The sequence below is a fragment of the Anser anser genome (assembly GCF_964211835.1).
Source record: "Anser anser genome assembly, chromosome: 2".
Classification (NCBI taxonomy): Eukaryota; Metazoa; Chordata; class Aves; order Anseriformes; family Anatidae; genus Anser; species Anser anser.
In genome coordinates, this window is record NC_139721.1 from 45,693,332 (window position 1) to 45,718,755 (window position 25,424).

Sequence of the window (25,424 nt, forward strand, 5' to 3'; positions counted from 1 at the left end):
TTAACCAGTTTTCCCTAAAAACTCCTCAGTATTTTCTTTTCCAAGTTGGTTAACTACAAGACAGACAGTATGATTTATATGCGTACATCAGAGGTTCTTGGAAGACATTTTCAAAAGCATAAATGTCAGTTTATGTACTACTAAATGCCTAGCACATATTTTGGCTTTGGAAATGTTTACTTCTTTTAAGTATGAAATTCATCCACTGTAGAGGTTTTACTTTTTAAAAGAAGGTTAGTGTGTTAGAAGCAGGAGTTTCCTCCTTCAATTTGCCTCTAATCAATAGGCAAACTGAGTAAAAGAAGTGGTATTTGCAAAAAGTGAGTTGAGTCAGATGGACTGGTTAAATCTCTTGACATATGCCAGTTACAATCTGTTCACCCTTTTTTGTCACCTGTGAAAATAGTACACACTTATGTTAATCAAAAATGTGTCTTGATGAACAGTTCTTGGCAGCCCTAATAAATTTCCCCCCTTACTCCATTTATCCAGCAGTCTGGAATGCTGCAGCTTCTCCTTTAGTGCTGTGTCAAGGATGGTTTCAGCACTGCATTGAAAAGCTTGAGCAAGCATTAGCATATTACTAAGGCAGAAGAAGTCTTGCTATTACCTACTAGACAGATTTAATAAACGTGGCAGGTATGTGTAGAAGCTGTGCAAGTACGTATACACATATGCACATGCTCATATTTATTCTACTTTTTAGATGCACTGATTGCATTAAAAGCTAATTTTAAACATAAATGCCATCTGTATTTTCTGTCCCTATATTTATCCCCTTTTAAAAAGTTAAAAAACAGGAAATAAGGTCACAAAGTTGACTGACTGGTACAACTATCCAACTTTAAGCCTGGATTTAGGAGATTTATTCAATGTGATCAGACGCACTGCCAATAAGACATATGATTTTCACGTACGGAGAAGTGAGAGCATAGTGGTAAGAAGCAGAAATTTAGTAAAGAATATATTTTGCATGTGACATACTAGAGGTTAGCCACAATTCCTGTTCTGAGGATGATGCATGGGAATTCAACCATGCAAGTGCCATTAATGATGCATGCCTGCATATCTAAGAGCAAGACAGAGCTTTAAGAATGAGTGAAAATGTAGTGTGTTCTCACAATGAATGCTGCATTTGTTAAATATTATTTTCTTGTGCAGTACCATTTGACATAACTTTCAAGAAATGTTAACCCTTTTTCTGTGTATTTTTCTTTTTTATTACAATGTTGTTAGCTTCTGCTTTTACACAGGTGTTTTTTTGACTGTGTATCTTGTGATAACTTCCGTTTTCTGTGCTTGGCTTGACCAAGCAATCTGTTAACTTCATTTTGCCTTCTTTTAGCTGAATATAAATTATTCACTTTTTTTTTTTTTTTGTAAAATTTAAAGTATGTCTTTCTGCTTATTCATAAAGCAGATTTTTCTGCATATCCCCCCTTATTTATAGGCGTGGTGTATCTGGTATATCATAGGCAGTGGATATCTTTCTCTTCCTATATTCCTAGACACTATATATTTTTCTACAAAATATCTTTGAAACAGCTAGTCTTATTAAGATTATCAAGTCTTATTTAGACCAGATTAAGTCTGTGCTAAAGCTCTCAACAGTCTTTCAGCTTCTGTTGGCTGCTTTCTGCACTCTATTACAGATTTCTAAACACCTACCTTTCTGGAAACATGGATATATGAAATACTTCATTTTCTTTTGCATATACAAAGATGCCTTCCAAGATGTTTATTTTCTTTTGTATATACAAGCATGCCCGAATCTACTCATCTTCATCCTCAGAAACTCCACCAGCAGTTACTTTCAGGCAGGGTCCAGAAGTGTGACCTGAATGTCCTGTTCGCTGCTTGTGCTCAGGCAGGACCATTTGTGGTTGAAAACCTGACTGGGACAGAAGAACAGGACACAACCCTGTTCCAAAACATCCTTAGGCAGGGGACTGAGAGAGTACAGAGATGAGGTGTGTGTCTCGAAGTTAGAAGGTGGCAGGTGTAAGACAACATGAATTATCAAATGATCTGTGCCATTTCCACAGTAGATGCTGATGTCAAGCTTCTGTGGGGATGTCTTACAAAGAAAGCTGCTGATACCTGGAGATGCTGCTCCCTACTTTATCCTTGCAAGTAAATCAAAACCTTTGACTCAAAACCTTTCTCCTGGATCACAGAACTTAGCTTTTTCTACCTCATCTTTCAACTTGAGTTACACATCTTTACAGATGGCTTGAGGATGACAGTTCCATTTTGCAGCAACTTCTACGACGAGCTCCAAAGTAAAATGAGAACAAATTCCTTCCTTTATTTATTTATTTGCAAAACCAGAATTGTATCAGAATGTCCTGTCTCACATCAACACTTCTTGTGGGGCAGGGTAGAGGCAGCCAACTGAGGTTCAAGTTCCTACTTTGCCCAAGACAGCACAATTTTTTTAACTTCAGTCCCTCAAATATGTCCCAAAGGGTATTTCACAGCCCCACCAGAGAGAGCTTTGACCACAGTTTGTGCAAAGCTAGCTGTAGACCAGAAACACAGATACAAACAACAAGTTACCATGCCTTTACCAGTAAACCCAGGTGGGCAGCACAGCATGGTTACCTGGGCTTAATGCAGTCCTAAGGATCTGCAGCATTTCAAGTTATCTTAGCCTGTGGGCATTTTGTGTCTGCTGTAGATGCACATGCCATGGTCCAGGTAGAGTAGAGACTGGAAGCTATGCAGTCCTGTCCTCTGTCCAAAGATAGTGCCCCATTTGGCTAGATAAAGATTTCAGTAAGGTCACATAATTTGTACTGTGAGGAACTATCACCAGAAATGTTCTCACAAGCACTATGTATGTCCCTTAAAGCTATTAGGCCACTGTCTCTAAAAAATGAGATATCTGGAACAGCTACCATGCAAAATTGTGTGGCATTGTGTGAATTTAGAGCTCACTGCAAACATGGCTTTCTGTTTCTTAGATGATTTCAGGTAAAATTTATGAGTTTATTCTCATCTAGTTGCACTGGGATTTATGTAGCATTAATGGGAGCTAGGCATGTATGGAGATGAAAATGAACTCTGGTATGTTCCTATTTGCTTACTTTAGAAAGCAATCCCTTTTCTGGTATCTAATGTGACATTTTATTTATGTACAAATGGGTTGCAAACAGGATGGCAAAAGCACCACTTGCTGGGCAAAATATAATCATAAACAATTTGCATAGAAATCCTCTGACTTTCTGAGAAATAGATACATGCTATACAAATTTTCTCCTTTCAAATGTTCCTAAAAGAAACGGCAGAGTCCTTCCAAGAAGTTTTGTACACATTTTTTTGCAATACAGATTTCAGAAACCTGCCTTAGCTTTCTCAGTTTCATAACTGGTATTAATGGGAAGAGGTGCACATTTTGCATCCTCAATGTTATTGTTTTCACTGTTGTATGTTCCAGTTGCATTGTGGTGGCTTACTGTTTGTAGGAAGTCATTCTCTTTTCAATTTTCCTCTATTTTTTTCACAGCTGGATTAAGTTCCTTTCTTCCTTCCCTTCCTCATCCCTCCTCCCTTCCCTCCTCCCTTCCCCACCCCTGTACCTTCCCTCTGTTAAGGACAGAAATAAAATTTATTATGGACTTGTGAGGGTTTTTTTCTAAGCTTTCTGTCTCGTACCAGGTGTTGTATGAGCTACTGCTTTCATTTAACTGAATGCTGGAGTAAGTATCTGCAGGAACAGACTAATATGTCTTTACAGAGATGGTTTTTGGTATGTTGTTTTGTCATATTTATATATTGTGATTCTATTCCAAATGGAGATTGTGCTACTATAGGGTACGCAGCTGCAAAATGACTGTTCACACTGAGCAAAAAAAGTGTTAACAAATTGAATAGTAATGAATTAACCTGCAGAAAAAGCATTTTGCCCTAGTACACAGAAACCCTGCATAACTAGAGCATATAATTTTAAATGAAGCAGGCTCTAGGAATGCCTCAATGGGTGTGATGTCGACAGTAGCTCATAATTCATGGATATGAATTATGGCTGAGTATCAGGAAAAAACTTCCTGACATTGAGATCTATTAGGTTGTGGAATAATCCCCCACGGGAAATGGTGGAAATCCCATTGCTTAAAACCAGACTGAGCACTGGGAAAGGTGCAAATCCTGGCCTGGCCTCAACCTTTTGGGGAAAATGAATTAATGTTTTTAAACTACACCTTTCTGACTACCTAGACAAGCGATGCCCTCCAGTATGCGCTGCGCAGGAGCAACAAGGGCAGGTGTAGTATGAGCTACCCTGCATTGCCCCATAGCTGTGCCTCATCTGCTGGTGCACAGATCACCCCCAGGGGTAAAAAAATAAAAAATAATAAAAAAATAAAAGTTTGTTGTGGCTTCAGTTCCCTCAAGAGCTGCCCTGGAGAATCACTGGGTTGACTTCTCAGGGGCCTCGGCTTAGGACCTTGGGCTCTGCTGTTGGGGGGTGCTCATACCTACCCTCTGCCTGGGTCTCCTCTAGGGCTGCCCTAGGACATTTCACTGCTTTCAGGAGACATCTTAAGTCTGTGTGTGACAGGGTGGGAGGCTGCTGTCACGGTCTCCCTGAGAGGTCTCTATTTATAGGGCACCAAGGCAGGGTGTTGAATGCAGTACGTCGTGTAACGAGAGTGTTTGTGGGTGCGCGGCCTACTTAGGGAGGCGAGTGGAAAGAGCCCGACATGGGGTGGCCTTGTCCGTAGCATGGCACGTGGCAGGAGCCAACACGATTAAATAAATCAAGCTTGGTTTCCTGTGTTTAAAAGCTACATAAACGTGAGCGAAGCAACTGTTTTGCAGTGATGACAATAACCAGCATGTTAATGTAAATTGGTAGGCCAGTGCTTTCAGTTTCAACTTAAAACAAAAAACACAGAAGGTTTGACTCCAAAAGTTGAAACTAGGAGATGGTAAATACTCTTCCTTGGGTTAAGCAGGAAAGGATGAAGTGAAAAAGAGCTGCACTTCATCTCTTCACTTTCAGGTGGGGAGGCTCGGCAAATGATGTTAATAGAAATCATTAAAATAGATTTTAATTGAATTACCATGATAAGTGATGTACTAGCCACATTTCTCCCCCCAGTCTTACACACATAAAAACAGAGCGTATGGGTCTAATCTTTACTCACCAGCAGCTGCTTGCTCTCTGGTCAGGAATTATAGCTGCTGTATGTGCACAGCCTTAACAAGAACATACACCATATGTAAAAATATACTTTTCTGATTGTAGTAATATTAAAGGAATACCGAACAGTTGCCAGATGAGAAAGAACCAGATTTTTTTTTTTTTGTAGATGAATAGTTAAAGAGTAACAGAAAAGTCCAATTAAAGGTCATGGAGCGGTTTTCTGCCCTCATGCATGTGAAGGGCATTGTGCAGGCATAACTAAGGCACAATTTGACTCCCAAATTAACTCATTTGCTGGATGCAAAACTGAAAGAAAATCCTTATGACCAGCTTATGAGCATATATAATGAAAAATTACAACAGCAGAAAAATGTATTCGTGTCATATCTCTAATTCAGCAAAGTATTAATCACACTGATGTTCAGCAGTGTGTTTAAATACATGCTTAAGTACTTTACTAAGTACCGACTGTAAACATCTCTATACGACTGCGCATTATCATAGGACAGAGATTATCTATCTACTATCTCCAGAAGACTAATATTGTTTTAAGAGCTGTGGCAGACAGGAGTACGGAGCTGTGTCCACAGCCCAGCCTTCTGGCCAGTCCCCGTACAGCCCTCATCTCTCAGCTGAAGGACCACTGATGTCTGCACAAGCTCATTTAAACTCTGTTTTATTCAGCAGAATCACAGCTGCTGGGATCGGCTGTGCATTTACTGGCTCCCAGTAACTTCATCTCCAAGAAAGGAAGACATGTCCAGGGCAGAGGTGTCCCATATAAAGGTTTATATAGTGCTCAAGCCTCCAGCTTAGGTCTTGTTTCAGGGGCTTTCTGCACCAGGGCCAGTTTCACACAGAAAATTTGGAGCCACTGTTCTCCTACCAGCTCATGGGCAGTCTCCAGCACACACACAGGGAAATAATCATTTAAAGCACTGAGAAGTTTGATTTTTCTTAACTGCAAAGATTTACAACAGCAATAAAGCCCTTTTCCTGGAGGAAAGATTCAGCTTCACCCCAACTGCTTCATTTTAACAGCCTGGCCTCTTCTCACAGAGGAAGGGCTGCCATGGAAAGGGTTTCCCCCCCGGGTAAAACACCACTAGTGCCTTCCTGAAACAACTGCGGCCACCTGAGGGCTTTCATTTGAAATTTTTAATATTAGAAAACAATTCATTATGCTCAGAGAAAATAACTGGTTCCTTAGAGAAAAGTACTCTAGTTTTACACAGGCACAAAACAGCAGTGTTCGACAGAAATGAAGATACATCTTTAAATAACAGAATAATTTGTTTGAATAATGCTAAACTTGCTGTTTCATGAGAAAACATTTTTATACAGAAAACTTCTATTGATCTATCAGCTTCTATTGATTTTCACACACACAAAAAAATCCTTCAGGACTGGCCATTTAACCACATAGCACCACAGTTATTTGCTTCTGCTTCTGAAGTCACTAATTACCTTTTTGCAGTACACAAAATGCACTCCCCAGAGCTCTGAATTCCTCCTTGGCACTCACGAGAAGGCTTGGGTGGAAGACGATGCTCTGTGGGGTATGCCAGCAGCGAGGAAGGAGCAGGGTCCTGGGGCTGCCCATGGGTGCTCCCATGCCTGCTGCTGGGCTGGGACCCCATCACTGGCACAGGTGCAGAAAGTCTCTTCCTCTTTGAAGAAAGAAGGCTGTAAAGGTAGCACCAAAGTACTGGAAGACTGATGAGCACACAATATTTCTGTGCTCCATCAAATGTGGAGGTATGATATACTAGTCCTTGGCTGGTTTCATGCTGCCCCAAGGAGGGCAGATCCCAGAGCCACCTTCTGAGTCCCCAGCTGGAATTACTCAGGGTAGGTAGTAGAGTCTGCTGCAAAAATAACATGCAAGTGAAAAAAAGCACAAGCACGGGAGAGCCTGAGCTTCTAAAAGTAAGAAAAGTAAACTGTATGCACCAAATTCATACTGCTGAGTGAAATCTGTGGATGAAACATACTTGATTTGCGATCATCCTCTGGAACAACCCACAGACAGATATTAAAAATCTAGAAAGAAATACTTAATTTGCCCATCTGTTGATTGTTTCTATATGCCTTTGTAGTGTGTTGTTTTTTGCCACCTATGGTTACAGTATGTATTAATTAAACTCAGGACCTGGACTGACTGGGACCTTAAAACAAAGAACCACCTGAGAGTACACTATTTAGAGCTAAGTCAGTGCCACAGAATTTCTTCAGATAAGCTATACCATTACAATTTTGGTACTCACAGTTCTACCCTGGGAGCATACCCTCACAGAGCAACAATAATACTGCCCTTTGTCATGAGTCTAAATAAAACCTGAGAGCCTAATTCTGATTATTTAAAGGAAGTTGCAGCTGAGTTAAATTAGCAGCATTGCCAACAATTTTATCTCTGATCTTGCACATTTAGTGTATTAAGAAGAAGCTTTGCAATTCAACTGATTGTTTTTGAAATGAGAGGTTTTGATCTTATGGTTGAAAATTAAAAGTAAATTGAAAGTAAATTGAAGAGGTATCAAGCATCTGTAGTGTCCTGCATTTAGTGGTCTGGATTGTAATTTTTGAAAATGTTCTGAGTTATCAGCACTTGTACCATAGAGTAAAGAGCAAATAATTAAGCCCACAAGATTTGAAATGTGATTTGAAGACAAAATTTTTGCAAAAATGAGTATTAATCATCTTTATCAAACCTATATACACCCTAGGTAGTGCAATAGGAATAAATGTATTTTTGAACCTCCAGTGACATTGATCTCAGCAAGTGTCCCAAACGGGCTTTTGTAATTGCTCACATTTTTTGTAATTGTTTCTTGAGATATGGGTAGTTAGTGTAAAATTCCAGTGGTTTTGCATTGTACAAATGATGTACACTAGCATGAGGAATAGGCTGATTTCACTAGCTTGTTTTCAAAGTATTTGCTATTACTGCTTGTTTGTTATCTGTGGATTTTTTCTAAGTCTAAATCCTTTGTAATTTTTTTATGGTCAAAGGATTGCAGGAGATCCTGCTCACCTGTTTTTCTTCAAGGTAGCAGCCACTAGTTGAGCCACAATACCTGTTAGTGGTCATGCTCCTAGGTGGTTACAAATGTAAGGTAAAATGTGCTCTTTTAAACAATCTAATCAGAGCTTTAAGGTAGTTTAAGCTAGTGTCTTTTTCTAATTGTTAGAGTCTAGAAGCAATTACTGCAGTTCAGCTGATAAGTGCTGACTTTCACAAGCATTATGCTAAACCAAAGCAGTTGCACTGATCATCTCTTTATACTCTGTAAGATGAATCAAAACCATTTGTGTCAGTTGTAACATATTTTTTGTAAAAAATATTTATTTTAGCCAGATATGGACCAATGTCCATGTGAACATATGTACAGTATTTGGGATTATATTCTGGTTTTAGTAATTAATGGGAGAACTGCAGACTTCTCAGGGTCAGTCTGCTTTAATATCTGATAATGATGCATGTGCATTTTGTCAGTGTTTTTGCAATGAATTAAAATAAAAGAACTCAAGCGCACTTTTTTATTGTATTTCCTTTGTGTTTCTTCTTCTGCCCCATTTTTCATCTGTTTCGCTTTGTGAAAATCCAAATTCATCAGGGATGAAGCTTGAGTTGAGTTTTCACCTGCAGGGCATGTGGAAGAGGACATGCTGTTGGACAGCACAAATCTGCTCATGCGCGTATCCCAGTACACAGCTAAGGTGCAATCCTGCCCTTAAAGTGCTGTGTTGCCACGTGGGTGTACACCTATGTGTAGCTCTTTCAAGATTGCTTTTGTGACACTAGCATGGATCTGGGCCAGCACAGGGCCAGCTGTGCCAGGCTGCAAAATGCAAGTTATCTTATCACAGGGGTAAAGAGAAGAACTGAGGGTGTGCTTACCCCTGTCCCTATTGCAGCGCTGTGGTAGGGATCCCCAGTACCCACCCTCTGGTACATGTAGCCTTCCTCTGCTGAGTGGGAAGAGGAAGAAAAAGAAAAGGCTGACTTCAAAATGATTGTGGCTTTTTGTTCCTCTTCTCTTGACCATGTAGGAGAGGAATCTGCAGGAGCTTGCAGGGCTGGTACGGGACATGGTGCTGGATGTGGGATCCAGGATACCTGCATTTTCAGTGCATGCACAAGAAAATACCATTCCTTTTCTACATTCCTTATGGAACGGGCACACTTCAGCTTTTGAGTGCCTTAGCAAAAATGTTCTTAAGGGAGGTGAGAAGAGAGGTGTAATATGGCTACCTTTATGCAATCCAGTTTCGGATTAACCTGGAGGACAGGTCCATGTTTCATTGGAAAGGAGTGACTATCTGGGAGGGTTGGGTTTTGTGTTTTTTTTTTCCCCAGCAATTCAGCAGGTTAATTTTTTGTCTCACAGTCTCCTTTACAGCCTCTTTCCCCTTCCTTACTCTTATAATGAGGAAGCACTCTCTTTGTCAAAAGCAAGCATGTTGTTTTACCCGGCTTCCAGATCATTATTAAAAGAGAGAGAGAGAGAGGGAGAGATATTTGGCGGTGTATTGGCAGGGAAGGGAACTGTGCCTGCTATATTTCACTGGGACTGGTGTGTGGAGTAGAAAAGCAGATGTGTGTGGACTGCCAGAGAAATCGCTGACTGATTCTCATGCAGTCTGGGTTCGGGGAGCTGAGACAAGATGAGGCAAAGCAGGTATGACTGATAACTGTGCCAAAGCCTGAGTGCTGCTGAGCACTCCCAGTGCCCATTGCAGCCAGTGGCAGCGGAGGGGCTCAGCATCTATCAGGATCGATGCGTAAAGCATTTGCTTTTTTGTCTGTACTCCATTTGATTTCTTCCCTTTCACAATGAACACGAGGAACAAACAGAAGTTAACTGCTTGGGAGGAAGCTGGCTATGTCTTTTTTTGTGCTGTGTTTCACCTCTTTGTTTTTGGTTGGCTATAAAACCTAAAGCCAAAATATGATGGAAATGCTTTCCCAGGGGGAGGGGGAAGGCGAGAACAGTGCACACCATCTAGTGGCTTAGCATACAACTACCGGCCTGAAGGGAGGCAAGAAAGAAACGTGATAGGAGGAGGAGGGCTCCAGCAACTCTTGCCATGAACTAGGTAGGCGCTTAGGTGGATACCCAGAAAAGCTGGAGCAGCTGCAGGATACAGAAGGAGTCAGCTGTCTGTCAAACCAAGGGTGTATCACACACAAATGACTTACGCTGAGCACAGGTCGCTTGAAAAGAACATTAGAAAGCTGGTGACATCAAGCCCTCTGGAGTTAGGAAATGTGAGAATTAAGCAGCTTCTGCAACCTGAATTCAGCCTCTGTTTGCATAAGCATTAAGATACAATCTCTGCTGATAACACACAGTATTCTTGGTCACGTGTCAGTGCACAGAAGGGACCGTGCTGAGTTTCTGCTCACAGTGTTTCTTCTCTGTTGTCCAGCAAGTAGATCCAGTCTATCACATGCAACTAAAACCTTCTTCTGAAGACAGATTTTTTCCCAAGGTTTCCTTCCCAGTGTTCACAACAACAGGGTTTGACTGCTTCACTGGCACTCATTACTCTATTTTGGCATCATCCTCTTTGTATAGTCTGTCGCTGTTCCCATTTTGCAGATAAGGAGCAGAGGTGCACTGACGTCCAGTTCAAAGGTATCCACTAGTTTGGGGGCCCATTTCAAGACCTCCTCAGACCTTGCTTTCCCAGTTGCTTCTCCCACCTACTTCACAGACTTCCCCAGCATATCAGACACAAGGATCAGACTCACATAGTGTGTGTTTTCAGAAAAGGGGAAGCAGGTTGCTGTGGGAAAAGTCCACTTAAGGGACTTGTCTACCACCTCAGTAAGAATGTGTGGCAAAGGCAGGGACAGGGTCCCATCCCTTCAGAAGTGAAGCACCATCTTTTAGTCAGAAGTCTTTTTCAGCATTACCTGGTTCATTCATAGGGCAGCCCCATCCCTTGCATGGGGGCTGTGGTTATATGATAGATAAAGCTGTTGCTGTTTCAAGTTTCTTTGCACTCAAACCCCATCCCATGATCCTGTCTCCTCCATGTCAGTGCTGGAACTTGTTCGACTCCTGGGTGAGCCTGCTTAGGGCAGTAAAGCAAAATGAAAATATACTCTCTTGTTTTCCGGGATATTTTTCTACCAGATTATTGCTTTGAAAGGGCTCACTGAGGGGCGCCGAGGAGAAACTGTGCTGGCATGAAGAAAGCCTTAGATTGACTGGGCTGTGAGAGGGGCAGGACCACAACAATGCTGGATGAGGTCCATTTGAAAGGTTTGGTATTGTGTGCTGAGGCTGTAGTTTCACATACTTCTGTCCTTCCCTTCTTCTCATGGCCTCACTCCTGCTCCGTCGCCCCCTTGTCCAGTTCGTCAGTCCAGGCAGGGAAGCTTATTGGCAAACAGATCTGGGTTAAACTCAATGCATCCTAATAAAACGATGTGGTTGCCTTCTTGTTTACTGCTTAGCTGCATACACGCATTAACCATCCCGAGGAGTGGTGCAGTACGTGGGGCCTGGGGACAAGAGAGGACAGGAATGTTTCTTGTGGTGGCAGCTTCTGCAGGTCTCTGGTGTTTGTGGACTGAACCTTCGGCAAGATGGGCAATTGGGAAGTATCAGTTAGCTGTAAAAGGACTGTATCAGCATAAATAAATAGGTACTGGAGGAAATGTGCACTGCAGCCTCTTATAGTGGTAGTCTGTAACTTGACCGTCTCACATCTCATCATTCATATAGACCTGAAGGTGAAATTGCCTTTTCAAGGTATGCTAAGAAACAGGTGCATCCTATAGACTGGTTTTGTAGATTTGCTGTACACATCTCTGATTTCTGTTTTGAGGCTGTTACCAATGACAGTGGGTGCTATATGCCCTGGGAACCAGAGAGTGCAAACAACACAAGTTTTCACCAAGAGTTGCTGACAGCAGAGGAGGGTCAGGAGTCCAGGATCGGGGACTCTGCATCAGTACGTGCAGCTGTGTTTGCAGATATGCCATCTCTTCTTTTGTTCTTGGTCCCTTTTGCCACATCCCCTCCAACCTGACTTCTCCCTTCCCTTTCTGTTCTTTTCAATTTCATTCATTTCTTGAGTTTCATCTCAGTCTCTGCCAGCACCTAGTCCAAGCTATGGTTACCATCAAGTGAGTCCTGGTTTCATTCCTGTAGTCTCTGTGTCTCAGTCCTTGCTTCCCTTCGCCAGACTGACTAAAATCATAGTTTTATGAACAAGTTTGCAAAATGAGCTTCTTCAACAAGGCATGTAAGCCACATGAGGATCCTTAGCTGTGTATTTTTCAAGTATTTGTGATTAATCACAGCAAATGACTTTAATTTACTATACCATGTGTGTCCAATCCTGCAGTCCCAGCATGGTCAGTGATTTAAATTAACCTAACCTTTTATCCTATTTGTCAACAGTCCGTGACCACACACTAGTGTGTGATTTGTGAATTATTGGTGATTCTATGTGAACATGGTTCAGTCCATGAATTTTGACACCACTTGATTTAAATAGCAGCTACTTGTGCTGTGATATTCAGCCTTGGTATTTAATTTTAAGAAACCTTGTTTTGCTTGTTTCCTGACTGGAAGCTTTCTAAATCCATACAGAGTCTTTGAGGTGACAGAGCACAATTTCTGGAATGAATGCTTATATGCAATGAATTTTCTAATTTTCATGATTAGGCATCACAACACATTTTTATAGCAGTTTTTCTGAAAATGTTAAACAGTGCTGTTATTATAGAAAGCAAAATAAGGTTAATATAAATTTAGTCCAAATCTGTTCATGGATTTTTTCAGATATACATTCTCATTTCTTCTTCTATTTTACAAAATAAGTGGACTCAGCCAATTTTATCTGTGTTTGCTACCCACATCAAATTTCTTTCTCTGAATTGTCCATGGGTTTGCCATTTTGCCATCCTTTGGACCCCATCTGGGGGGAGAGGTCTAGGAGAGCAACATTTTCTTTTTTCTGTTGGATAAAAGTTTTTTCCTGTTCCCCAAATGTGGTTCAATTCCTGTATGTTATTGTGTATTTAGTACAATTTAGAGTGGGCTCTTTATCCATCCTGAGCAAGAAGAATATTAAAAATTATATTTATTTCTGTGTGACATGAAAAAGTGTCAAAAGTAAGACCCTCATTTCCTGGTGTTTGAACCTGATTTTGATAGTGATGAGAACGTTATGTTCTTCCAGGCCTTTTTTTCTAATGGTGTGAGTAGGGATGTGCAGAATCAGGAGAAGGTCTGTGCTGCAGTCCTTGCTCAGACTGAAAGACTTCTGCTTAGGGAGTATGTGCCGGGGTGCAGCGAGGGCTGGCGGCTTCACGAGGACAGGACATAACATGAGCCCAAAGTCCACCCAGGAGACAAGGCTACACATGGGGCTGGAAACAGGCTACCACGTACCTACACAGGCTCCATCCAGGACACGGGCTACCTACAGCATAGGTCTGAGGTCCATCTAGGAGACTGGAAGCAAGCACAGTGACTGCGAGGCTCAGGTCAGATCTGGGTGCCCAGACCTGAGTTGAAACGGGGCACCTCCACCCGTGGGCAGCCATACTGGTGGAGACCCCAGGCTGTTTAGGGTCAGTAAGTCCAATTGATGCCCTCAGCTCCCTGACAGTATGTTGTCCGAGTGGCCTGCCCATTAAAGATGAACTCAAAGCATTCCTGTGGGCTGCTGGCAGGGATTCCTGAACTGTTTTTAGGCAGCCTAGATACTCAAACGAAGCTATGTAGATGGTTCCGCTTCTGCATACAGTGCTTGGGCATGCGGGAAGTTGAGAATTTCAGACTTTGCTTCAGATAACTGTAGGTATCTGACTTCCCGAAATTCTTAGCAGTGCTGTTCTGAAGATTTCGGTTTTAACTATGATGAGTGAAATAAAGTGTATGGAAAACGCAGTGCTAATATGATAAAAGAGCAGCATGCCCCTCTCCCATGTCCTCTTCTCTTAGAGTAACTTCAAGATCTAGCAGAAAGAAGAACGTGTAAGTTCTTTTAGAAAAAGTGTTGATAGTGAAGAATGGGATCGGAAATACTGTACGTATCTCAAGGTCAGATAGAAATTGAGTCATGAACAGGTGCAAGTGGACGCAAGCAGTTGGGCATTAAGCTACCACTCCTGGTCAAGATCTTTCTTCCTGAGGCACTGCTAGAAAAGTGAGTGCATGTCCTTGAGCAGCTATCATGGAGGATCTGAAAGCTTCCAGTGGGACAAAACAGTATTTCTTTCTGGAGCTTTCTGGCAATTCTGCTGTGGTTTTATCCCATCAGGGACTATTCATCATTTCCTCCATGAGGAGATTTTGTTGTGCGAAATGTCACACATGAATGTTTCATCATGAGACTATTACGATGTGACGAGATGTCATTCCCCGGTAATATATGTTGGGCTCTACTTCAGAGACCATAAATCCAGGCCTGAGTAAGTATACAGCATATTCTATTGGGGAACAACCGTCACTGAGGTAACATTGCATAACTCATCGCGGTGGACAAAAAGTGTCGCGTGATAAACAGCCTGCCGCCAGGCTGCCTGAGTCAGTGAGGGGACCTGGGTGGCCACAGACAGCCTTCAGCAGGTCGGCGCGTAAATAGGGGATAACAAAGCAAGAGGAACCGCTCATGGTTCCTAAAACTGTCATTTTTAACGTTCCCGCAGGACTGTACGTTATATCCCACCGCTCCACTTCATGACAAGAAGTGTGGTGTATTGGTTTACATATGCTTCTCAGATGCTGCATCGGCAGTTCAGCTGCAGGGAGGTACTTCATTCCAGAGGGAGCAGAGGGGCACTGCCTCTGCAGGCGTTTGGGAAACGCTGCAGAGCGAGGATTGGGTCAGGACTTTGGTACAGGAACAGTTACTAAGGTGGAAGTGCAGTATTTTCCTACTTTCTCCAGACAGTGTTGATCTGAGTAGGCAGCTTTATTATTCAAATGAAATACAAATAGCTTTCAAAATATATGGATAAATCTGGATCTTCCAAACAATCAAATATATGTGCTTTTGAAAACCCAGTAAACCTTTTTGCTGTAGGGTGAATTTCACCCAATGGAAGTAGACAGTTCTGTCTACTTCCCAGTAGAAGTAGAAAGCCCAGAACTTGCACCCAGGTAACTTGAAAACAATCTGTTTTGTTGGGAGCTGTGCATGCCAGCTATTCCTGATGCTATGTTTGCTTGATCTGGTGCTTCAGCATGAATTTAAGTGTCTTATTTTAGATGCTCACTTAAGAAAAATTTACTCTGTTAAAACCATTGAACTGAGAACCCCACTGAAGAAGCCTGGCTAGTGTTATTCCAAAGAAAGTGTCAAAATAACAACCTGAAATTTGAGTGAAAATTGCTTTCATTAATGTGGAATAACTTTATAATATGAAATATCTTTGTTAATATGAAATATCATTCGCTATGTTGAGAATGGTTCCAAGGACTCCCACCTACTCAGATAACTTTTTCTTCATGCTTAGGTTATCTTGAAGTGAAGGTAGGTTTGGGTGGCATTTTACCTGTGCTTACTTGCTGCCTCAGTTGAAGTAGGGGTTGTATCCTAGATGAACTGGTCTCTGCCCATCTTACCTATGATGGTTTGAATGCAGTTGGTGCAGAACTGGCATGGGTATGCAGAGGTTGTGAAGTGTCTAGCTGAACTGATGGAGCTCTCTGTGGTATGGCTGGACTATAGCTATTCATGTTAGTTTCCCTAGAAAGTGACTTTGAGGCACAGTGCTTCCTGATCCTGATGATCTTAGGATTTCTGCTTTTGGTGGCAGCTGTTGGAGTGTCCCAGGCTTCCTCCACTGAGTTAAGCTCAGAATCAGTGTTGGCACTGGTGTGTTACTAGAAGAAATACTTACAATTATTTGCTTGAATTCGAGATGGCAGACTGCAATTTGACCACAGGTACATTAACAGAGGTATTTGCCATTTACTCTTGATTATTCTCCTCTTTTAATATTTTTTTCATTATATGTTGAGCAGAAAATACCAGTGGGTGAAAACCTGATACCTTTAAAAGCAGTTCACTGAGGCTAGAATTTCATACTTACTGTGGTCAGTCTTTCCCCACAGTTATTAAATAACTAACAATTGAAGTGAGCAATTCTCAGAGGAATTCTAGCATTTATTTATATAACCTCCTTGGTGAGTAATAACAAGTAACATGCAGTAGTAAATGTATAGTCTTTGTGCAAATGATTTATGAACCAAAGACAAGGCAAACAATATCTGATACTCTGCTTACAGCTATTAATTGGACAAACTGTACTCTGGCTAACGTTGTGGGGAGACAGTTGGAAATGAAATGTCTCTGCCCTGAGGAAATCAGTCTCCCAAAGCGGGTTTGTAGGTGCCTTCTGTACGGAATGAAACATCTTCTCATGTTACCCTGCCCGCTGAAGAGCTGTGAAATACCCAGTTTTTAAGCAGTAGTAGTTGAATATTATGTTGCCAACAAGTTAGGCAGCTAATATTGTGGAAGGTCATTATTGTTTCCTTATATCTTCTGGTAATGACATCCTGGTCCTGGAAACACACTTCTCTTGTGTCATCTGCACAGGTCATTAGAGATGGTAAGCGTGACTTCTTGGTGTGTGCTGAGTCTTGAAGGAGCTATACTCAGCTTTGCAGTAGTTTAGAAAGAGATTTCCTGGCTTTCATCACAGTACCCCCTGTATCCCAAGCAGCTGAACATTTGAGGGCAGGGAAAAATCTATGCATTTATTTTTTTTTTAAACTTTGAACAGCAGAATCAAATACAGTTTCTGAAAGGAGTTTTTAGCAGAGCAGGGGAATGGCTGCGGACCGTATCACAACTTTCAGATCTCCTGGGACCAGAGCTAATCCTTCTTTCTGTCTCAAGAAATGCTGTACTCTCTTCTTCCCTGCTAGTTAGTGTTACAGTGAGGATAGACGGGAGAAGGTGAATTGTAGGGAGACGAGGCAATCAGTGACCCCTTGGGTAATGTATGGAGAACAAACAGGTGCCATTTCGTAAACGTACAATTGTTGGCAGAAACTAAATAAAAATGGATAAGGCAAACAGTGCACGTTATTATTTGTTAGCTAAGTGAGGTATGTCACTGTCCTCGCCACTCAGAAGCTGGAGGTGCCTTTGGAGCATCATTGCATCTGGCTGACCCCACAGCTGTTATGGCTGAGAGGGTTTTCTTTCATGAGCGTTGGGCTATAAGCTGTAGACTCTGTTTTTGAAAGTAGGTCCCAGGACATTATCTGGTGCCTTTTATTAACTAAGGTTTGGCATATGCAAGCAGTTTTTGCCTGGGAAGGCCATCCTTCTGTGCAGAGTGCTGCTGTGAGAAGGGGGCTGGTGGGGATGGTGTCTTTTCTGGGACTGCTTGGACTTATTTCTACTCCTGGTCCAGGAAAGCACAAGTTTGCCAACTGCAGGCGTCCAGCTTGGGAAGGTGTGTGAGGGGCAGGGGCTTAGGAGAGGTGTTTTCTGCCTGCTCCTGCTAATCCGTGTATGTCTGTCTGTCTCAAGGAGTTCTCTGGCGTCTATCACCTTGGTGGCTAAGCATGTTTCTCAGATGACCATGTCTCTTTTTCATCTTTTCCCCTGTTTAATAGTCTTCTCTTCTTCCTTTTAAATCGGTCTTTAATAAAGTTGAGAATTCTTGCACAGGGTTTTATAAACATGTGTTATTAAATTTTAAATCTGTTTTGAAAGTGCCTCTATCCTACTCCCTCCTAGTAAAGTGACCTTTTTAAATGGAGGGAAGTGGGTTTAGATGACAGTCATGATAAATGCGGTCATGTTCACTCAATAAAATAAGGCCCAGTGCATTTGAGGATAAATCAGTGAAATGTACAGCCCCACCTGTCTGTCTCCATCATTCATTTCCACTGTCACTTTCACAGTGGCTGATGGATCACAGTTGCTGTAAAATTAGACAGCCTTTAATCTCATTTCATCCTGATTAGCTTCTCCTTACCCTTTCCCTCTAACTCACTGACTGACACGCTAAAAACTCACACTGGGCTGTGTCTGAGCGTGGCGTACAAACTTCTCTTCAAATACCCTTTTTGCGGGGCAGGCAGGTGTTCCACTGGCTGGGAATCGAAAAATGAGAGGATGTGATTTTCACATGATTAAAGCAAAACAGCAGACAAAGGCTCATATAAAATTAATGGAAGAAGCAATCTGGCCAGCGTGCGTGATGGGCCAAATTCTGCCCGTTACACCCTGGCAAGCCCAGGGAGTTTGTGAAGATTGTCACTAGGAGAAGCTGAATTTAGCATGCTCATTGCCATGTAATTTTGACTGTAGCTATGAAAAGGTGGGTCCTGTACAGATGTGTGTTAATAGGGAATTATGACTTACAACAGAAGTTTTCAGGCACTTTCATTTTATAGCAGTCTTGTTCACTCCCATAGTTTTGATTGCTGTGTGTAATTCATGATTGTGAGGGACCCTGAAAATGATCAAGGGGAAAGGCTGTGACGTTGATGATTTCACCATTTCAAAGCAGAAACTCCCTGCTAGGTGCTCACAGCATTGCTCCGTCCTCTCTGCTTTGCCCAGCTTTCTCCAACCCGTTGGCAGCGGGCAGATTCATGAGACTGAGAACAGAGTTTTGCCCAAAACTCTGTAAGAAGCAGAGGTCATGATAAAGGTCTGCAGGATTTTATTACAGTCACCCTTCATCTCAGGCCTAAATACTACCATCCTGCCTTGGGCAAGCTTCCGTTTAGCTTCCCTTTGAGGTACAGGGGGTGGTTCAGGTCATTTGGGCCTCAACCCATATCAGTGGGAACATTGCCATCAAGTTAAGTAGGAGCCGGGATTAAGCCCTTAGTTTTTGAGGTTTAATTATCATCATAAGTGTGAGAGTCTTATTGCATAGTTTATATGCATGGGAACAGCAGAAAAGCTTAAAATATAATTTCTTCCTCTGCTGGCCCTGTTTGTGTCAATATGGAAAATAAATAAAAGTATCTGCAAAAAATGGAGACACAACATGCGAAAAATATGGATGTGTGCTGTCTGTGCAGGGTCTTTGATAAAAGTTGTCTCTTCAAATTGACTAAAAGGAAGAGCCTGGCTGTGGGTTCAACCCCTGTCTTGGACTGATTTGAAAATGTAATACAGCATTGGATTAGGTAAGAACTGAAGATGCTGCAGACTGATCCCGGGGAACCTCTTCTTGAGAGGAGGGGTCCAAGAAGGCATCAAAGGACGACAGCACATTTCTTGTGGAAGACCCACATTTATTCTATAGTTCAAGCTTCCACAAAATCAATGCAAATTCAGTGTTCGAGAGAGATTTCAAGATGGGAAAATGTTTGAGATTAAAGAACGAGAGAAATGCTGTGTGGGAGCTAGAAAGGTAATAATCTTATTCATTCTTTCATCCCATTGTAGGAATCTGCAGGTATTGTAAATTCTTATGCATTGCCTAGTATAGGATTACTTCCCAGTTATGTAAAGTTTACCAGTAACAAATAACTGTAATTAATGAACTTCCACCGTACCTGGCTGCTCAATTTAAGAATTGCTTCACTTACGTGACTTGTAAGAGCACAGACTATGAAAATGATATTCGACCTTTACTAAAAGCGAACCTTACTTATTCATCATTGCCTTGGCAAAAACTTCAGTAGGAAGCTTAAATGAGCCCACTTGATCTTTAAGAAAATGTGTCCTAAATAACAAAGCTATGCGTATTTCTTCTTATTATTATTTGCATATGCTATACTGCACAACTGCATTCTGAGAAAAATAAAAGATAATAAAACAAATGAAATGAGAGATATATCACCCAAAATAATCCAAGTGTGAGATAGGCTGCCTTTTTTTTCTTTTTTTTCTTTTTTTTTTTTTTGGCATTGGCAAAAGAGCACAAAGTAAGAGCTGGCCCTGAGTCATATTGATTTCCCACTGCACTGGTTTCCTAAGTGCTCTGTTGATCCGTGTCAAGCAATAAGTTCCCTGCCTGTACATGCACATCACCTCCCCATTTGTCCTCACCTAGATTTAAGGTGCCCATATGATGAGCTGAACAAGGACATCATTTTTCCTACTGGTGTCACTGGGCCAAAACTACTGTATGTGGTATGATAACTAATGCTGTGTAAGTTTACATTTACCATATAACATCACAACGGTGCTGTATGGCACAGCACAATAGTAACTGCATACTCTGTATACAAAAGCCCTTGTTTTTGTGTTTTAATACTTGCAGTGGAAAATGTAAATTAAAAAGAATAGATTATTGCAACTGTGGTTGGTCTATAGTAATCCCAACACCTCCCAAAAAAAAAAGGATATTGCAAACCTAATGCCACACTTTTGATCTTTGTTAACAAAGGATTTCCTGATTAGATGAATAGAAAATGTGTGATTGTGCTGCTAATGACATTGTACAGGAAATTAAGCGTATACATTTGGAAAAAGCATTAAATCAGCAGGACCTTAATTTAAAAACTTAAAACTGTATGGAAATGCAGCTTGTTCATTGCTGTGTAATAGAAAGCTACTGAACACACTGACTCTTCTTGTGGAAACATTACCAACAGAACAAAGCTGGGCTGAGGTTTTTTTAATGTTTCCTAGCGTACTAGGATCCCTAGCATCTGCTTATTCTCAAGAAAATATGAGACAACTTCACCCATTTTTACAAGTTCTTTTTAGAGCAACATATATGCCAGTTGCCAGAATTCCAGATTTTTCCTCGATTACCTGCAAGGTCAAATAATGTGAAATTACTAGTTAAGTGGCTTTTTCTGCTGTTAATTCACTGGGTATACGTGCGTGGGGTCATGCATTCCCCCCTTATTTTGTACAGATTTAATGCCAGTGTTGTGTTCTGTACCTTTGAAATTTTTTTATGGAATTGGAGCCCTGAGCTGATAAAGAATTCTTGCTTTGCTTGCAGTTATGCCATACAACAGTGCCCATCATTGTGTTGTGGAAGTGGAAAACTTCTTGTTTGTGCTTGGAGGAGAAGACCAATGGAACCCTAATGGTATGTATAGAATATTTAAAGGCGTGGGCAGCATCTTCCTTCCTGTGTCTGTCTGTTAGGTCAGCTGATGTGGTCGTTAGTAAGTGATTTTGAGGACCTGTACCCTAATTGTTGAACTACCAAAGGCTACTTTTAGATATTGATGTAATAAATATCTGGTACTTCGGCATTAACATCTCCGTCATTCATCAGCTCCTACATCCCTTGAGAAATGCCACAGGCAGCAGAACAGACTCTTTCAAGTGCATGCATCAGGCAGCAGCTGTTAAAAATTTTAACCTTCATTTCCAGTCTCCTTCCAGTCATAATATAATAATGCAATTGCAGTAGATGAATGCTTCCTTTCTATTTTCAAACCAGATACTCGCAGCTAAAGTTGTTAATGTGTTAATTATCTAGACTGAGATTCTTAAACTGGTCCTTTTTTTAGTCTTGTGCAAGAGCTTCTCATATAGATTATCTGCTGCTACCTTCTTTGATTTGATTACTTCATAAATTTACCGCAAAGAGAAATTAAACAATTTAACAGGCTTCTGAGCAAAGCAAAAGGAGAATACCATGCCTTGCAAAATTCACAAAATTGTCAAGACATTGTTAAAAAGCTTGCACACGAAGAAAGAGTTGTAGTTGTAGCAGTCTGTGTAACAGAGATAATTATGACTGAGAAACCATAAAACAGCTTGCAGGTACACATTTTTACTTTAAAACACCAGAGGATCCAGCTGAAATTACATATACTGCATATATTTTATTGTGAATGCCCCATTTCAGCATCTGCACTAAACCAAATTATAGAAAATTGTTACATCTGTTCACTTCCTAAAACCTGAGACAAACAATCCAGTCCACCCTATAAGCATATTTCCGGTGTGGTTAAAAATATCACTAAATGTCTTAGGAGAAGAGCCCTTCAGTTCTGTTTTTTGAACCTCCTTTATATTAAGCAGGAGGTAGCATGGTATCATTAATGACAATTAGCAGTAGTAGTATCAGCCGCAGCCAGCAGCTGAGGGCCCCTGTTGTGCTTGGTGGTAGGCGCATAGATAAGAGGCAGACCTTGTTCCAGACGGTTTATAATTAAATAGCCATGTCACATGAAGGATGAAGGAAAAAAGAAATATAATTATCCACAATTGAGAGATGTGGAAACTGAGTCACAAGTTAACGGAGAGACGTAAGGGGTGAATACTCTCTGAATAAGACAGGACGTGAGCACAACAGTTTGTGAGATGGACTGGGCTTTAATTCTGAGGCTGCCTAGATCAACTCCTGAGCTGAAGACGTTTGCACCAGACACCCAACAGCTTCCTTGATCTGTGAATACCAGAGAGCTGGGGTTTGTCTGTAGAGAAGATGTGAATGAAAGAGGTAGGAGCATTACTGATACCGATCACTTCAGAGATTTACCCCAGGTGAAATGGATCCTACTTGTCATAAAAAGTGGACCTGAAAATCACAAACTACATTCTGTGCTGGAATAGTTCTTTCTTGAAACTGATTTGCTCTAAATCTGCAGCTACATGGAAGCAACTCACACATACACACTTATATTTCTGTAAAGGCCCTTGCCTGCTGTCCTTGTAGTACAGAAGAGGCTTCAGATGGACCTAACTGGAGCTGTTTTGCAAACACATTTCAAAGATTTCAACTTGAATGAGAATGTGCCAAGTGTTTTGGTTTTTTTTTTTTTTCAGTGAAAAGGATTATCTTTGAGGTGGGGGCAATGGAAAGTGCATTACGCATTTCTTTAGGGATTGTGCTGATTCTCAAGAAGCCGAGTCGACCACAAGGTGTGCCCAGGCACACTCCGTGCTGCTCCTTTGACTTCCTGACAACCTAGAGAGCATGGGAGACATTTTTTCTCATTTTTAACATCCTCATATGACTTTTCCTTTCCAGTCACAAGGGATCTCTGAATGAGTAAATATTGATGAGAGCATGTCGCAGAACACTGGCATGGATTTAGGACAAACTTTCATAACCTTCAGAGCCCTTCACCTTTTTGGCATGGGTGCAGAGACCTTCTTGTAGAGAGCAGAGCAACATCTGCTTCCTTTTCTCCCATTATCTTGATTTGCTAATCCTGATTTTTGTTTGCTTCTCACATTTCCTACATTCTGACAAGTGCTTTATAACATGTGCAACCTTCCTGACTGATGAGCAAGGCAAAATAATAGATACAGTTGTCTTTTAAACTGAATTCCAAAATGAGATTGGAATAAAACCAGTTATACCAGGCAGCTTAAGGAGGTAATCAGGTCCTTTCCCTGCCATCACAGGCATCATATAGTCCCATTTTGTAAATTTTCTAAGCTCCATTTGAAAAGCAGTTGGATTTTTAGCCCCCTCTACTCCTGTTGGAAAGCTGTTACAGAATCCAATTGCTCCCAGTGACTAGGAGCCTTATTCTAATTTCCAGTAAAATGTATTCTTTGACTGTCTAAATCACCTTGTTCTCATGCCAAAGCTGGCCTTTAGCTTAATAGTTTTTTCCCTCCTGGATATTTCTTCCTTTCATGTATTATACGCACAATTTCTGTCCCCTTTCAGCTTTTGTTTTGCTGGGTGCAACAACCCAAGTTCTTTGTCTCCTGCAATAAGACAAACTTTTTGTTCTTCCCATCATCCTAGCAGCTCTTCTTTGTGCCTGTTCTAGTTTGATTTCATCTCCCTTCCTGTGAAGTCACCAGATCTGTATCCTGTATTCCCACTCTCTTCCCACTAACATCTTCACCTTCTACCCCATGCTGTACGATCTTCTACATACATATTTGTAGCAAAGATGTGTATTACACATACTGTGTTGGGTCACCATGGTCCCCAAATTAGAAGTTTGTGAGACACCAGTGAACAAGCTGCCATGTAACCAATGAGCTCTGAAGCCCCGAGTAACTCTGAAGATGCAGTAGATATAGCAGCATTAAAACCATCTCACAGAAGTTCAAACTTTTGATTAATACTTACATTGTTTTGTAAACTGATTTTTACAGCTGAAATAGATTAATAAATGTTCTAAACAGTGATACCCAGAGCCAGTCAGTTGCCTGCTGTTTTACTATGTATTGAATTTCTACCTACCAATGCCAGTTCTTCTAAATTGCCATTATAGATTAAAGGAATTCAGACAGGGACCAAGAGCAAAGTCGAGTTTCTCTAAACCCAGTGCAAAATGCCCAGTTGCTCTTAGCGTTTGGGGCTCTCACCCTGTGTCTTGAGATGTGTTTGAGCAGTGCTGATCATGCAGAGAGTTTGGTCCTCATTAGGCACCACACTGGATTTGGAACATGCTTATACATGGCAAGAGAATGAGTTTGCTTCCAGACAGAGTGGTCAACAGTTTCTTTCTCTGCTTTCTTGTAGAGCATGATCTTAAATTTTTATGAATACAAATCCTAGTTGTATCGTTTTTTTTCTTCTGTCCAGTCTTGATGGTCTATTTATACATGCTGAAGTAAGTGTAGAATGAAACAAGCAAAGCGAGCCAATCCAACAGAGGCTTTTCCGATGCAAAAATATCCACCTTGTAGAATACCCAGTGACCATCTGTAGAACTGTGACATATGCAGTTCGGTTATTCTGCTGTCCTTTGAAGCCTCTAATTCAATTTTTTAGTCACACTTACATAAACAAAGGTTTCTTTTTCCGAGGTCCTCATCTGTTGAAGTCTCAGGTGTTACAGGAAATTGCCGTACACTCTCTTGCTTCAGTTTTCTTGCTTTGATGTCAATCTGCATGTAAAATAAGATGAAATCTTAATATCGTGAAGACATGAATACAGTTCCTGGGCTTGACAGCATGGATAAGCTAGTTAGCTGGCGTATTTTGCTCATGTTTCGTATTTTAGCTAACACACTTGGAATAAGACTCTTAAGAGTGTATTCCCCCTTCGATGCACATCTGTAACTCCTCCTAACTTGCACTGAAAGTATATGGTAGAATAAGCCATCTAGTGCAAACACTGCATACCCCATGCTGATGGCTTATGCAGCTTCTGATTATTTGCACAATGTTTTTTACCGTGTTCATCTAGAGGTGAAGTGAAGAGAAAGAAATGCACATGTTCTCCTATGATTTTTTTTATGTGACAGAAAATGCTCTAGCCATAAAAATACTGTGGGGATGCCCTGTTTGGGGCAGTAATTTTGTTTAGTGCTGTGATTTATTGTGGCTGTGAAAGTTCCACAGCATCTATAAGTAAATTTAAATACACATTTTCAAGATCTTATTACAGAGAGCAAGAATAATCTCTATCTGTTTTTACTGCTAACA

General features: G+C 41.2%; 1 protein-coding gene across 3 annotated transcripts in view; it reads left to right on the forward strand.

Moving 5' to 3' along the window:
• Positions 1–25,424, forward strand: part of KLHL14 (kelch like family member 14) — a 65,254-nt gene that overhangs the window by 24,650 nt on the left and 15,180 nt on the right. For all 3 annotated transcript variants that reach the window (XM_083826597.1, XM_083826598.1, XM_083826596.1), the window contains exon 4: positions 21,066–21,155. In XM_083826597.1, coding sequence (XP_083682723.1) covers positions 21,066–21,155 — 90 coding nt within the window. The remainder of the gene's footprint in view (positions 1–21,065; positions 21,156–25,424) is intronic.